General features: G+C 47.5%; 1 protein-coding gene across 1 annotated transcript in view; it reads right to left on the reverse strand.

Moving 5' to 3' along the window:
• FBXO10 (F-box protein 10) overlaps positions 1–15,385 on the reverse strand; it is a 42,661-nt gene that overhangs the window by 20,100 nt on the left and 7,176 nt on the right. Inside the window, exons 2-3 of the mRNA XM_069476604.1 lie at positions 3,601–4,191; positions 1,216–2,049 (exon numbers count right to left, since the gene is read on the reverse strand). Coding sequence (XP_069332705.1) covers positions 1,216–2,049; positions 3,601–4,191 — 1,425 coding nt within the window. The remainder of the gene's footprint in view (positions 1–1,215; positions 2,050–3,600; positions 4,192–15,385) is intronic.

Here is a 15,385-nt window from a genome sequence, read left to right on the forward strand (position 1 = left end):
AACAAAACAAGACCCTGTCCACCTCCCCCCAAAAAAACACCCTAAGTATCAGTTTTTCAGGTTCCTTGCTAGAGACTCACTAGGAACTTCTGGTGGCACAACTCCTGCCCAAAAGTCCCATGGGGCAGTTGCTAAAGATGGATATAACTAAGGCTGTATAACATTTTATCTGTCCAACTACGACTTGCACCATGACAGCTCCCAAGTCTGCACGTCAGGGCACATTTCTCTCCAGCGCTGCAGACCCAAGCAGTCAGATGCTCCAGACGTCTCACTGCGTACAGACGTCATAGATGCTCCAACCTTAATGTGCCCAGAACATATCTCATCTTTCTCTCTACACCCTAACCTTCTCTGCCCTGTTCCCGCCACTGCCTTGGCCTCTCGGGCCAGAAACCTCAGCCTCACACCCTTGACTATTCCCTCCCCAGGTCCTCCTTCCTACCCCGCCAGGCTGCCCTGTTCCCTCCTCTCCCTCTCTGGGCTGTAATTATCCACTGCTGCCCTTTGATCTCCTTGCCTCTAGCCTTGTTCCCCTACACTCCATTCTCTACAAAGAATGAGCTTTCAAAAGGCAGATCTGTCCACAATTGTCTGCTTCAAAGCAGACAGTGAGTTCCCACTGCCCTCAAGGAAGCTACTGGCAAGACCTCTGGGGCCTTGTGATCTGGCCGCTCCCTCAGACTCCTCTGGCAGGTGCCGCTCTGGCCATCGGTTATTTATAACCCTCTGAAAGTGCTCCCTCGCCTCTGGGCTTCACACACGCCTGCTTTGCCTCTCGCCTTCACCTTGCCACCCCTCACTCTTCCTTACAGTCAGCCTAGGCACTGTTCCTCCAGGAAACCTTTCCTGGTTCCTTGAGGCTGGGTCAGGTGCCCCCTTTCCTGGGCCACGTACCCGTGCCTCACCTTTATCATAAGACCTCTCTCACTGGACCGCAGTAGTCTTTGACCCTGTGTAAGTCACCATCCCTCTCCGGGACTCTGTTTCCTTTTCTGTGACACGAGAGAAACAGTCCCTGCCCTTTGCAAATCAGATGATGAACATGAAGTCAAGAGTGTGCTAATAAGCTTAAAAAAAAAATAATTAAAAAAATGCAAAATAGCCCCATCAAACCCTCCCTACATCCAGCCACAGGAGCCCTCTCACCAATCAAAAATCGTGTTTCTGGAGACCCAGTGAGGCCTCACGGATCTACAGCCCTTGTGACAGCACCTTGCTATTATGTATACACCGCACTGCATACGTCAGGTGCCGGAAGATGTTTCCTTCCATCTTGGCTTGGCCGTAGGAGCAGACTAAGACGCCTCCCTTCCCATCCCGGAACAGGCACTTGCGGATGAGGCAGCCCTGCACAGAGTTCACCAGCGCCATGGCCTCCTTGTCCTTCTGCAGTTCCTGCTGCAGTGAGTTCAGCACTAGGCAGCTGGGCAGCTGAATGGACGCTCCTGGCAGTGGAGGGCCCAGAAAGGAGCCCCCCAACACAGGGCGCGGGCCCTGCACTTGGTAGGACAGTCGGTATGTGAGCTGGTCCTCGTCCTCATCCTCACCGCTGGGACTCAGGCCTCCATCACTGCTGTCTGAGGTCTGGGCCACCCTTTCCCCATCGCTGCCCACCTCTGCCTCCTGTGAGCCAGCCTTGGAACCTGGCTTTGGGGAGCTAGAGGCTGGGCTGGTAGGGCTCTGGCTGCCCTCGATAACAATGTCACAGGTCCTTGGGCTCCAGGCCTGGTCCCGGCTCTCTAGGTCCAGGGACATTAAAAAGTCAGAGTCCTCCGGGGGGAGCAAAGGGGGAGAGGACTTGATAAGTCCTAGCAGATACTTGTAAGCCCAGTTCTTATCTGCAGATGGGTGGCCCTCAACAGTCACAGAGTTGTTTTCACTGCCCACAAATTCACAGTTTTCCAGGACGCATAGGGGCACGTTGTGCAGGAAGACATGGGTGTTTTTGAAGGTGCAAAACTTCACTTGGCAGGTACCCGGGCCATGGACCTGGATGTGTCCGTTCTCAAAGTTGCAGTTGTCAAACTGGACATGACCCGATGTTGTCTGGGGAATGAAAAGGAGAAAATGGCTCTCAGAGGGACACAATTTGTTTTACTGGTCTGCACTCTGTTCCTTAAGGAGGGTGGAGCATGCAAGGGCCATTTGTTCTGCTGGTCACCTCCCCTTCCCCACCCAGGGCAGGGGTGTCAGGCTGGCCTCTAAAAGGAACTGGGGAGCTGCTATGCTTCAGAGAGGGAGAAGAATTGGGAGATGCCCATCCTTCGATCCTTCTAATCCCCAAGGAAGGGGGACAAGAGTGGATGATGGCAGAAAAGTTCACATTCTGTAGCGTGACCCCTCCTAAAACCTCAAGTCTTAAGGTCTGCTTGAGCTGGGCAGACCCAGCCACAAGTACGGGGAAAGAGGTCCGCCTATGTGGCCACCGGTACGTGTGGGCACAGCAATAGGTCACATTTCTTGCCGGCCCACTGGATCAAGGCTTTGCTCTCTGCAAAGCCACCAGCTCAGTAAGCCCTGCACTCCTACCCCCAGCTCCCTGCTTGGATTCACACCACTTAGCATACAGTTGTTCCTGATGCTATCCTGATGGGGATAGCACATCTACTCGGTCTACCACAAATGTTTGCTGTGGGGATCAAATGAGGTCACAGATGGAAGTCACCTAGATTATGAATATAGGCTTTGGATGCTAGCTTTGTCCCTTACTAAGTCTGAGACCCTGGGCACATCACTTAGTCTTGCTGAGCCTCAGTATCCTCATCTATAAAAACAGATGACGCTACCCATCTCACAGGGCTGCAGGGAGGAATAAATGACATGATAGCTATAAAGTATATGCCTGGCACATACTAAGTACGTCAAAAATGATGGGTATATAATGATCATTACAAATAGGAGAGACAATTTTAAGTTGTTATTGGTAGTCATAGTAGCAATATAATTTTTATTGACTAGATACATAATCGAGTTTCTAGGCGATGTATGAGATGTAGACTGTCCTGCCAGAAACAACCAACACTTTGACACATGCTTTGGTTTAAAACCATCTTCTGCTCTGTGTTCATGGAAGGAATGTGACGGACTAACACTTTCTGATCTTCTCTCCAGTCACCCTTGAGAAGTAGCCAATCCTGGTAAAAGGCTGACCTTCCTTGACCCTGAGCAGGGTGGGGTACTGAAGGTCACTGGTCCTGCAGAGCCTCCTTTCTCTTTGGCTGTGTCTCTGGGCATGCCCATGAGCGGCTAACGTTCTCTGCTTCCTGTCACATGTGGCATGCTCTCAGAACCTGGCTTTCCTACCTAGCTGCTCCACCTGTGGCTCCAGTTGGTCCATTTGGGAAGGAAAAAGTACAAATCAATTTTGACCCCAAGCCCAAGCCTCATTTTTTAAATACAGCTTTGACAGGAATAAAGCAGAGTTTTGAATTATACTGATCCCTATGCCTATATTTTTTAACTGGTTCAGAACTCAGAGGAGTGTGTGTATACTAAGCCACTTAATTCCAACCAAACAGGGATTACAAACCCACTGAGAAGAGGCCAGGCCCCTGGGGTCAGGACTGGAAAGGCCATCTATTTGAGGTGGTCACTCACCTTATACATGATGGGTGAGAACCAGGCCGGCATGAAGACGAGGTTGCACAGGCGTGTGGTTGAGCAGTGCTGATCGATGCTGGCTAGAAGGGCCACTTCGCCCAACTTGCCATGCCCTACAATCTCCACGGGCACCTTCAGGATGATTTCACCTTGCTCTTCATATACACCTGGGAAGAGCATAATTCGGTCATATAGGCTGGCCATGGCCAAGGCACTGCTCAGGCTGTCAAACTCATGGCCTGGCCCGACACTCAGGGTACGTCGTTCTCTCCTCCGGCGGAATAGAGAAAAGCAGACAGAGGACTCCAAGTCCAGGGCATTCTTGGTCCATGTCTTGGAGGCAAGGTAATGCTGCTTGAAGGCCTCCCTCCAAGACTCAGGCTCCACGTCAGGCTGGTTGGGCCAGTTGGGATGGCGGCACTCGGTGCAGCCCAGACACAGCTGCCGCCAGCGCGTGCTGTCGAGACTGAGGATCAGTTCATACCAGGCCCTGCATACCAAGCTACAGCGGCCCAGGTCGGGAAGGTGCAGGTAGGCTAAGATCATGCGCCACAGCTCCAGGGGGAGGCCGCCAGCCTCCATGCTCACCTGGAGACAGACACAAAACAAGAGGTTTCTGTCTACTCTCCTTACCGGTCCCCTTCTTTAAATACCCCCTTGCTATCTCCTGAGCCCAGAGGTGAGCAAGTAAACAAGTCCCAGTCAATCAGCTGACTCCATCTTCTCAACCTGCATCCCATTCTGGGATTTTCCTACCTGGCATTAGCAAGGAAGACTCTCTTTTCTTTGGTAAGATATTGTAAGAATATGACCCCAGAACTGCCAGGTTCCCTACCTTGTGAAGAAAACCTTGTGTATGAGAGCCAAGCAGAAATGAGTAGATATGAAAGATGAAAATTTAAAAAGAGGAAGCAAACAGGTGAGCAGATTCTTGAAGATGCCCTGGAACCTACAGTTCTTCCTTCATTTTCATGAGGTACCCCAATGGCCTTCCTATAAATTCCCTCTTCGCTCAAGCAGGGTTTCTGTGACTTGCAACTGAAAATCTGGAATCATACAGAAGGAACCCACCTTTGGCTGTTACGGTCCTAGAGCTCTGGATCCCCTACACTCTCAGGGAAGAGACCTCTTCATACCAATAGGAATGAGAACTGAGTGAGGGCCCGTCTGTCCCTCCTCATTCCAAGACCAAGTCATTACTACTGTTTCCGCATGTCGGGCAGCCCCAGGAAAGACTGCTCTTGGGTCAGATGCTGTGGGTTTTGGTCCTGACTCTGCCACTGGTTACTGATGTATCTCTAGTGCTCTGAACATCTGTGAGGCTGGCTGTCCAGCCATCTGCCTCCTTGCTTTCTCTGGAAAATATCCTTCCCCCACCAATTATTTATACCACATGATTACAGAGGCAGGGATCCCTGCAGACACGTGTATAGAACAATGGTCCCCCCACCCGTTGTTTACAATTGGGTGGACTCCGGATGGTTCCAACTGGGCCACGGAGACTTTCTCCAGGAGAATATAAGTTGTGATTCTAGAATCAGGCTAGCTTCTTTCCTTAATGGCAGGGAATGAATGGCTTCTTTCTTAAGCTATAAACTCAGGAATAGTTGCTGGTGATCCTTTTCCCCAGGTGGTGGGGAGGGGGGAGGGGGAAAGGGGGAGAGAGACAGGACAGAAGCAACTGATCTACATTGAGAGAAGAATGAATCAGAGACACAGAAAAAAGCACAGAAAAAGGCGGAAGGTTAGATAATCTAGAGTAACGTCCAAGTCTGAAACCCTATCATCTCTATACAACTAGAAACTAGAACGAGAAACAGGGTAGATTCTACAACTGGCCTTACTCAAATTGTCAGCCTCTCCAGGGCCTTGATTTTCCTCTCAGTTTTATGAAAATGCTGATCATACTTGTCAGTTATCTAAGCCTCAAGAAGGCCAGAAGCAAAAATGTGTGAGTATGTCTGGAAAAAATACCAAGCTCCCTCAAGATAAGTGTGGCTTTAACTTTATAGGTTAGTACTGGAACCCAGGCGTATAGATTCTTCTGTAATGTTCACCCAGTGAGACTTCACCAAGTCCTCGGCAGCAGTGCAGAACAGCTGGGCTCTGGACTGCTATGTATTATGGAGAAAAGCCTGGGCTCTTGACATCTGACACTCCCTCAGATGGACACCACTTTATTCATGCTGGTTTCTGTGACCCTGATGTCTCCTGCTCCTCACTTCCTTCTTTAGCTACACTTTCGCAGCCTTTTTAAGGGAATGTGGCTCCTGATAAAAAGATACAGTGCCACTTGTGTTGCTAAAGGGGTCAAACCTGAGTCTGATCAGGCCTCTGGACACAGCTGCCAATACAGCTGGGCTCAAGTGGTCCTCTTGTTCAGCCCCCTGAATAGCTAGTACTATAGGTGCACACCACCACGCCCTGCTAAGTTTTTTATTTTTGTAGAGACAGGGTCTCACTATGTTGTCCAGGCTGATCTCAAACTCCTGTCCTCAAGTGATCCTCCTGCCTCCGTCTCCCAAAGTACTGGGATCACAGGTATGTGCCATGGTGTCAGGCTGTCCTGGTTTCTTTAACTGAAGTATAATAATAATATTTCAAGACCACAATCTGAGTATCAGAGATGTTTATTTCTACTGGCTTGGTCATTGTTTCTAAGCCTATTCAGTGGACTTCTATATCCTCCACTAGACTGCGTGTTTCCTTAGGGCAGGGACTGGGTACTTTACCTCTGAAGACTCAATACCTGGTGTTGACTCCCTTCTCTGCTCCAACTATTCAGGGCAACAGAAAAGACAAGGAGAACGTTCTTAGCTATATGGTACCTAGATTACTCCAATACCCCAGGTCCTCTTGTCCCAGGCACTATGAGAGTGGGATTCTGTTTTTTCCCAGGCTATCAGTTCTTTCAGGCAATGATCCCAATCCAGTAAGTGATGATTGCTTACAATTGGTTTAACCACAGTCACTGGGAGAAGAAACAGGTCAGCAGCACCTCTGGTCAGCTTAAATTAACCCTTTTATATTGAACTCTCACATAACTCACTCTTTCCCTCAAAATTTCATATCTTTGCATTCTATATCCATCCCAAACTTTACCCCAGGCCTTTCTGGAGGCCTTAGGTGGCTCTTCTCTAATTACTCTTTTCCTAATTCATATGTTGCTTTTCTCACCACAGTGTAATTGGCATGAGGAAGGAGCTCCAAGCCAGGACTCCTCTGAGTGGGTGAGGTGCACTTCAGCCTCAGGCTGAACTCCTCCAACTGTGTTCTTGGCTCACCTCGATTATGAATTAAAAAAACGTTATTTTGCTGCCTCTCCGTAAGGTCTTGGTGACCCCTACATGGTGCTCTGAATTCAGTGACTTCACAGATTACATTTCTTCTAGCTAGCCCCGACCCTTCACATGTTCCATTTCTGCCAACTAGCTCAGATGCAGTCTCCCTCCCACAAAACAGATGCCCCCATCATAATATGTCTCCACACGGTTTACATTTATCTTTCTAAATTTTTTATCTATCAAGAGGAGCTCACTTACAATACTTTTCTTGCTGTCCCTGTTTCATTTCTTTTTTCCTTATTATTTTGCTGTTTCAATTTAAAACCTCCAGAAGGGGCCAGGTACAGTGGCTCATGCCTGTAATCCCAGTACTTTAAGAAGCTAAGGCAGGAGGATCACTTGAGGCCAGGAGTTCAAGACAAGCCTGGGCAACATAGTGAGACTCTGTCTCTACAAAAAAATAACAAAATTAGCTGGGTGTGGTGGCATGTACCTATAGTCCTAGCTACTTGGGAGGATGAGGCTACAAGATTGCTTGAGGCCAGGAATTTGAGGTTATAATGATGGCACCACTGTACTCCAGCCTGGGTGACAGAGCGAGACCCCATTTCTTAAAAAAAAAAAACCAAAACACCCAAAACTATAAAACCACCGGAAGAACACCATTATCTCCATTTTAATAATTTCCCATATGAAAGTATGCAAACTATCAACTATCCAAATGTTTCTTCCCAGAGGGTGATCTCATCTGAACCAGGACCAGCTGCTGCATCTGAAAGGAATCTCTTTTGATCATTACCAAGAGCTTCGACCTACGCAGTCCTCATTCTCTTTGTCCCCACATTTCACTTTCTGATTTATTAGCTCCCCTGAGTATAACTGTGCACTGTTCTTTCAGCGAGCACCATATACTGCATACTTTCTGAGATGCCTTATATACAACGGTCTTTCATTCTCCAAGGACACTCTGACAGCTTTTTCAAAAGAGAATCAGCTACTCTAAGGGAACCTAATCTATGCAACCTTGCAGGCGAGGAGGCTTCCACATGGCCTTTTGCAGGTCTGTCCGTTAGGGTCCTCCCTGGGACCTGTTGTTAATGGTCGTGATTTGAATTCTCAGGAGGAATATAAAAAAGACCCAAATGACAACTACCAATTCCGATAACTGCATCTTGCCTCACCGCCAACTTGAACCTAGTCTACTACAGTGTTCAATCTAGTCAACCCGTGTGTGCCCCCTATGACATCCCACAGCACCCAGCACTGCCAATTTCTGTCCCGGACGGGTTTCCCATGGTTACCATAGCCGCCCATCGATAAGAAATACACTGGGCCACCATACTTCAGTTATGAAAAATACAGCAAGAACTCAAAGACACCATCGAACATCTAGCACCAAGTACATGCTTAGTAAGTGTTTTCTTTTTCTTTTTTTTTTTTTTTGAGGCAGAGTCTCACTCTGTTGCCCAGGCTAGAGTGAGTGCCGTGGCGTCAGCCTAGCTCACAGCAACCTCAAACTCCTGAACTCAAGCGATCCTCCTGTCTCAGCCTCCCGAGTAGCTGGGATTACAGGCATGCGCCACCATGCCCGGCTAATTTTTTCTATATATATTTTTAGCTGTCCATATAATTTCTTTCTATTTTTAGTAGAGATGGGGTCTCGCTCTTGCTCAGGCTGGTCTCGAACTCCTGAGCTCAAACGATCCGCCCACCTCGGCCTCCCAGAGTGCTAGGATTACAGGCGTGAGCCACTGCGCCCGGCCTAGTAAGTGTTTTCTAAGTAAATAAATAAGCAGAAGTGAATCCCAACATGCCCTCACCTCAATTTTTAGGTCAATAATTAATGTTTTCTAACCTTATGTAAATTTATTATGTCAACATGACTTGAAGGACCCCCCTCCACAAGACATTGCTGCATCAACATGGAGATTCCTACAGAGAAATTCTTGAAGTCTCACTGTGAATAAGGAATTAAAGAATAAAAATCCCATTATTCCTCAGTTCATTTGTTTTGCAAACACAGCTCTTATGGAGTGGGAAATTGCTAAACCTGTCCTCCAGGTGAGAGCAACCATTTGCTCTCACAGTTGAAGAACAACATGGGATAGAAAGAATTAAGTAAGCACTATTGCAGCTTATAGAGCTCAGGAGGAAAGAAATCTTTAAACCAGACTTAGCAGGACTTCCCATAGCAGTGGTTCTTCAAACAGGGCTCTTGATTATCTACCTGTGGACTGTTCCTAGCTCCATTTCAGACATCCAGAATCAAAATCTCTGGAGTGGAGGCAATTATGTGCATTTTTAACAAGCTCCCTGGTGACTGTGATAAAAAGGGCCCCCACCCACACTGTGATGCAGCATCTTTAATAAGTGGCTCTCCTCAGCTTCAACCCTTTCACTGAAGCGGCTCTCCCTGTATCACACAAAGCCCAATAACCTCAAAGTCAGAAAACCTGACATCAAATTGTAGGTGACTTTTGAGCAAGTCACTTAACCTTTCTGGGCCTCCAATTCCTCACACATCAATTAGGGATCTTTATACAACCCCAAAGGTTTGTTTTGATTAAAAGACCTAACACACACCGTGTTGGTAATTAGTGCTCTACATCAACTATTTCCAGGTTTCCCTCCTTCTGAGCACATGATACTGTACTCTTTGGTCCCTCCTGAAGTTGGGTGGGGCCCCAAAACTGATACTAGTCAATGAATTTTGAGTAGAAGAGATGTGTGACTTCTCAACCACAGCACTTAACTGCCCAAGCAAGACTATCCAGAGCTTTCTTTTCTCTCTGGCACAGCAGATGGCAGGCAACATTTGAGATCATGGCTACCCTGGTAGCCTGGATCCTTGAGAGATTAGGTAAACAGACTCCAGCCAAGCCAAAATGAACATGCATGAAAAAGAAACTTTTGTTCTGTGTTAAGGTACTAAGAACTTGGGGCTTGTTTGTTAATAAAGCAAAACCTAGCCATTTCTGACAGATATCGCATGTGAAACTCTAAAGGGCACTACTATGAGGCCCCTAGGCACCCTGAGATGGACTTTAATATTCTCCCCCAAACCCAGCTGGCATCCAGCTCCTAGTTTCTTCCTCAGCTGGTTTCAGTTCTGCCCCCTGAAGCCACTGGAGCTCTACCCTCTTAGACATGTTGCATGATTGGTAAAGATGCTGAATGCCTGCATGCTAGACTTAGAAGCCTGTACTCCGTTATGGGTTTCTCAGAAGGGGAGTGGCCCAATCAGAGCTATATTTTAAGGACATCCATCCAGGAGAGGTATGTTAGATGGAACAGTCAGTTTTCTTGGAGTTCAAAGAAGCCCCCGCAGTGGGAAGCAAATGGTCTAGGAGCTGGTCGCTCAGGAGAAGGGGCATTTCCCAGCAGGTTTGTCTCCACCCTTCAGCACTTATCTTCCCCCAAACTTGTCTGTGTCCTCAATTTCAGGAGTCTGAACCTAGAATGAGGCCAACAATTCTCCCCTCAGGACCCTTCTCTGAGCTCAGCTGAGGATTTCCTTTTATTCAAATGTCACATTCCTTACGGTTCCATTTGGCTTTATTTACTTTATCTTTACACTAATCCACAGAGATCCATGCAGCAACAGGGATTTCTATAACCAGGTAACAACATTTTTTTTTTAATGTATTCAAGTTTGCCCTTCCTTTTTGCCACTGGGGCCTCTGAGTGTGGAATTACAAGTAACGAATGTCCCCCAGGGCCAGTGCACCTGGAGTGTGATGCCTGTAAAGAACTGGAAAAACAATGGTGGGGACCTGTCTGGGATAGAGGGAACAGGTCCTGAGGTGGGCCCCACACTGTTCCATGTTTTATGTGTTCCCGAGAGTGTGAGAACTCTCTTGGGCACCCGCCTAGCCTCCCACTGGAGGTATCCACATGCCTCTGGCCCACCTGGTGTCCCCAGTCTCAGTGGAAGAGGCAGAGGCCACCCTCTTGGGAGGCGAGTCCCGTAACACTGGGCTCCCAACAAGCAGGCTCTACTGCTTCCTAGCTCTGCGACTTGAGGCAAGCCCTTGACCTTCTCTGAGACTATTCCCTCACCTCTAAACTGAGGCCAACGACGCTGTCCTGCTACACCTTGTGAAGATTTTGAGAACTTCCAAAGAAAAAAAATCATATATTCAACAAATACTCATTGGTAGCCTATGTGCCAGGCACTGTTCCAAGTACTGCAAAGCAGTGAACAAGACAGATTCCCTACCTTCAGAGACAGACAATAAAGAGATATCAACATACATGCCATGAAGAGAAACAAGGCAGGCCAAGGGGTGTGTGTGTGTGCGTGTGTGCATGCGTGCGTGTGTATGCATGTGCTATTTTAGACAGGGTTGTCAAGGAAGGTCTCTGAGGAAGTGACATTTGAACAGAGACCTGAATGATGTTTAAAGCCACGGCATGCGATGAGAGCACTAATGGCAGGGTGGAGAGAGAGAAGAGGTCTGATGAACAAGTTCTTGGCTAGTCTAACATCTAAAAGGCATGAAATGGAAAAGGACTCGCAGAGGAGAAAGTGGGAGTGAACACCCTTAGAAAACTGTGCAGAACGCTACCCGTGTCAGGCCCCGGAATGAAAGCTGTTGCTTTGTTTTGTTCTCTGTCTATACTCTGGCTGCTTCTGAGAAGAGTGGGCTCCAAGGGCCGAGCGTCCCGAAGGGCAAGCACGATGGGGCCAGGAATACAAGTATTCCTAAAGGACCTGCACTTGGAGCTGGGTGTGGAAGAAGGGTCAGCAAGGGGAGCCCAGGTATTGACAGTGTTCAAAAGGGACTCTGGAGATTTCTAATACAGACTTCTAAGTTGTTTACTGTGGGTGTAAAGTGAAGCCCTTTCTTTGGCTCCCTGCTAAGATCTCTAGTAACATCTACACAGCTCACTTATGCTTTTGTGTGAGTGGGCTTGTGGGGGGGGGGGCAATGGGGACATGAGGAAGTACTGAGTCACACCACAGGGATGAACCCTGTGAAGGCTGAAACAGCCCATGCAGGCCCAGAGCGGCCAGCTGACAGAGAGCCTCAACACCCACTGTGAACACCCACTCACTGGGATGAATTAAATACATCCTCTGCCCTCAAGGAGCTTGTGATTTTATTTATAATATGTGTTTCTTTATTTACTGTCCATCTCCCTGAGGAAAATGTAAGTTTCTAAGGGCAGAAACTTTGAGTCACTGCTTTGTATTATGTCTAGAACATGCCTGGCCCCAGAGTAGGTGCTCAATAAACACATACTGGATAAATGAATAATCATCATTACCTAGCATATTGGCTTCACACATTGATAAAGGGTTCCAAGGCAAGAACTGTGGTAAGGGCCTAGCTTAAAATAAGGCACAGGCCTAGCTAAAAATGATAATAATTAGCCACTGTCCCCCTGTTTGCTTCTCTCTAATTGCCACCCCGGAGCCACATAGCTGGTGGTCATAAAGATTCTTAGCTTTCTCCACAGATAACATCACCATTTTGAAACCTAAGGGTAGTTTCTGAGATATCTTCCACGTCCCACATTCCAGTGGAACGGCTGAGCCACCCAGACCAGTGGCCCATACCGAGAAACTGACTCAACTGGTCTTGTGACCCCCACCCAAGAACCTGGTCAGCAAAGACAATAATTTCTGTAACCCTATGGTTCTGCCCCAAACCCAGCCAATTAGCAAACTCAACTGCCTATGCCAAACTGTCTTTAAAAAACTGGTCTCCCAAATTCTTGGGGAGGCAGATTTGAGAAATTCCTCCCGTCTCCCTGCTTGGTGCTATACAGAATTAAAAACTCTTTCTTGGCCCGGTGTGGTGGCTCACGCTTGTAACCCTAGGACTCTGGGAGGCTGAGGCGGGAGGATCACTTGAGCTCAGGAGTTCGAGACCAGCCTGAGCAAGAGTGAGACCCCATCTCTAATAATAAGGGAAAAATTAGCCAGGCATGGAGGCACGCACCTGTCGTCCCACCTACTCGGGAGGCTGAGGCAGGAGGATCACTTAAGCCCAGGAGTTTGAGGTTGCTGTGAGCTAGGCTGACGTCATAGCACTCTAGCCTGGGCAACAGAGCGAAACTCTGTCTCAAAAAAAAAAAAAAAGTTGTCTAAGGTAGTTTGCAGTCAAACTTTAAGCACTCTGGCCTGGGCGACACAGCGAGACTCTGTCTCACAAAACAAAACAAAAAAAACCTCTTTCTCTATAGTAAACCCTGCTGTCTTGGTGTATTGGCTTCCTCTTGGGCAGTGGGCAAATGAACCTGGTTGAGCAGCAACTCTAGCATAACTGAGACTATCCAAATCATTAGCTATACTCCCTACTGCCATACAGATCCCTGTGGAATAAAAACAGAAGTAAATAAAACTCCAGTATGTATTCAACACTTGCTGTGTACAAATAAGACCATGTAGCTGGGCACAATGGCCCAGATGCTTGGGAGGCTGAGGCAGGAGGATCGTTTGAGCCCAGGAGTTCGAGTTCCCAGGAGTTCGAGTCTAGCCTGAGCAACACACGAGACTCCATCTCTTGAAGAAAACAATAAATAAAAATAAAAATATCCCATGGTAAGCACCTTGAGGGAGTCAGGGGGAATTAGATAAAGACCCTACTCTCAAGTCTGGTGGGAGACAAAGGTATGTCTACTAAAAATCGCCCAAAACAAAAACCACAATACAAAGGGGAAAATGCTTAGTGCCATGAAAGGGGGGCGGGGGACAGGGGGCAGGGAGACTTTGGTTTGTTTTTTTTTTTTTTTTTTTTTTGAGACAGAGTCTCGCTTTGTTGCCCGGGCTAGAGTGAGTGCCGTGGCGTCAGTCTAGCTCACAGCAACCTCAAACTCCTGGGCTTAAGTGATCCTACTGCCTCAGCCTCCCGAGTAGCTGGGACTACAGGCATGCGCCACCATGCCCGGCTAATTTTTTGTATATATATATTTTAGTTGTCCATATAATTTCTTTCTATTTTTAGTAGAGATGGGGTCTCGCTCTTGCTCAGGCTGGTCTCGAACTCCTGACCTCGAGCGATCCACCCGCCTCGGCCTCCCAGAGTGCTAGGATTACAGGCGTGAGCCACCGCGCCCGGCCGAGACTTTGTTTAAAGAAAAAAAAAATGTGGCCTCCAGTCAGGGAAATCAGCCAATATAATAGAAGGCAACAAAACAGCAGCAGCCACCATTTACTAAGAACTACGATTTGAAGGGCGCAATTTTAAGTGCATTTCATGCGTTATTTCATTTTATTCTCTCAAGATCTCTACAAAGCCTTGCAACTCAAAATGTGTTCCCAGGACCTAGGAGCCTGTTAGAAATATCAGATCTGGAACACCACCCTGCACCTCCTGGATCAGAATTGCCACTTTAACAAGATCACCAGGGAACTTATGTGCACTGTAAGTTTGAGAAGCACTGATTGAAAGTAATACTGTCTTGGTTTTACAGATGAAGAAACTAAGCCTGAGAGAATTTGTTGACAGTTGACTTGTCCCGTATCACTCTGTTGGAGAGAGCAGAGCTACTGAAGTCAGGCCTGACCCCGAAGACTGTGTTTTTAACCACTAAGCCAAGCTGCACGGAAGAGTTGGCATCAGAGCTAGACTCTAAGATAAGGGTAGGCTTGGGGCATCCAGATAGAAGAAAGGGGACTGCAGACAGAGGAAACAGTGTCAGCAAAAGTCCCACGGTGGGAAATGGGCAGCCTGGCTTAGGACAGAGTAAGAAGTGCAGTCTGGCTGCAGCTCTGGGAGTCTCAGGGGTCACTGAGAAAGGCCACCTGGACTAGTTCCCATGGAACACCCTTAGCCAAAGGCAAAAGGCTTCTAGTTAATTTTGGGGGCAGTGGGGAGCTGCCTTGAGTCCCGGCACAAAAGGCCTACCCCTTGCTGAAATGCCTCGACAAAGGGACCCTACAGGCTCCACATTCTTGTTTGGGCTCTGCCTCTCCCTCACTGGCTAATCTCAAGAGCAGGTGATTCAACTCCTCTTTCATGTCCCATGTTTATATAATGAAGGAAACACACTTGCTTTCTATCTAAGGGAGGCTATATTAGAATCAAAGTGGCAGGAATTTAGTTTTTAAGTAAAAATTAAGGCGGGGAAAAAGGATCTCGCGCAGCTAAGAACTCTATTTAGTACCGACAAAGGGAAAAAAGAGCCCTCCCCTCCAACATTAGGAAGCACACAAAGCACCAGTGTAAATAACCACAAACTATATTGACTGAGCAGCTGTAATGGGTTAAGGATTTAAAATTTTTTTTCAAAGTAAATTTCCCTAGTTACACGGATTGCAGTTTGAAACTATTCTCAAGTAACAGAAAGCAAAACATTATAAAGCACAAAGAGCCGTCCCTGTGCACACACCTGGATCTACACACATATGTACACTATCGGAAATGAGGCAAAACTTAAAACTTCGAAGATGACAAAAATCTCAGCTGGGCTTTTCATCATTTCTTCAAAGCTCAGCTCACGTCAGCCCAAGAAACAACCAGCTGTTTCTTATTTCAGCTTTGACGTGT

Source organism: Eulemur rufifrons, chromosome 7 (assembly GCF_041146395.1).
Source record: "Eulemur rufifrons isolate Redbay chromosome 7, OSU_ERuf_1, whole genome shotgun sequence".
NCBI classification, from domain to species: domain Eukaryota; kingdom Metazoa; phylum Chordata; class Mammalia; order Primates; family Lemuridae; genus Eulemur; species Eulemur rufifrons.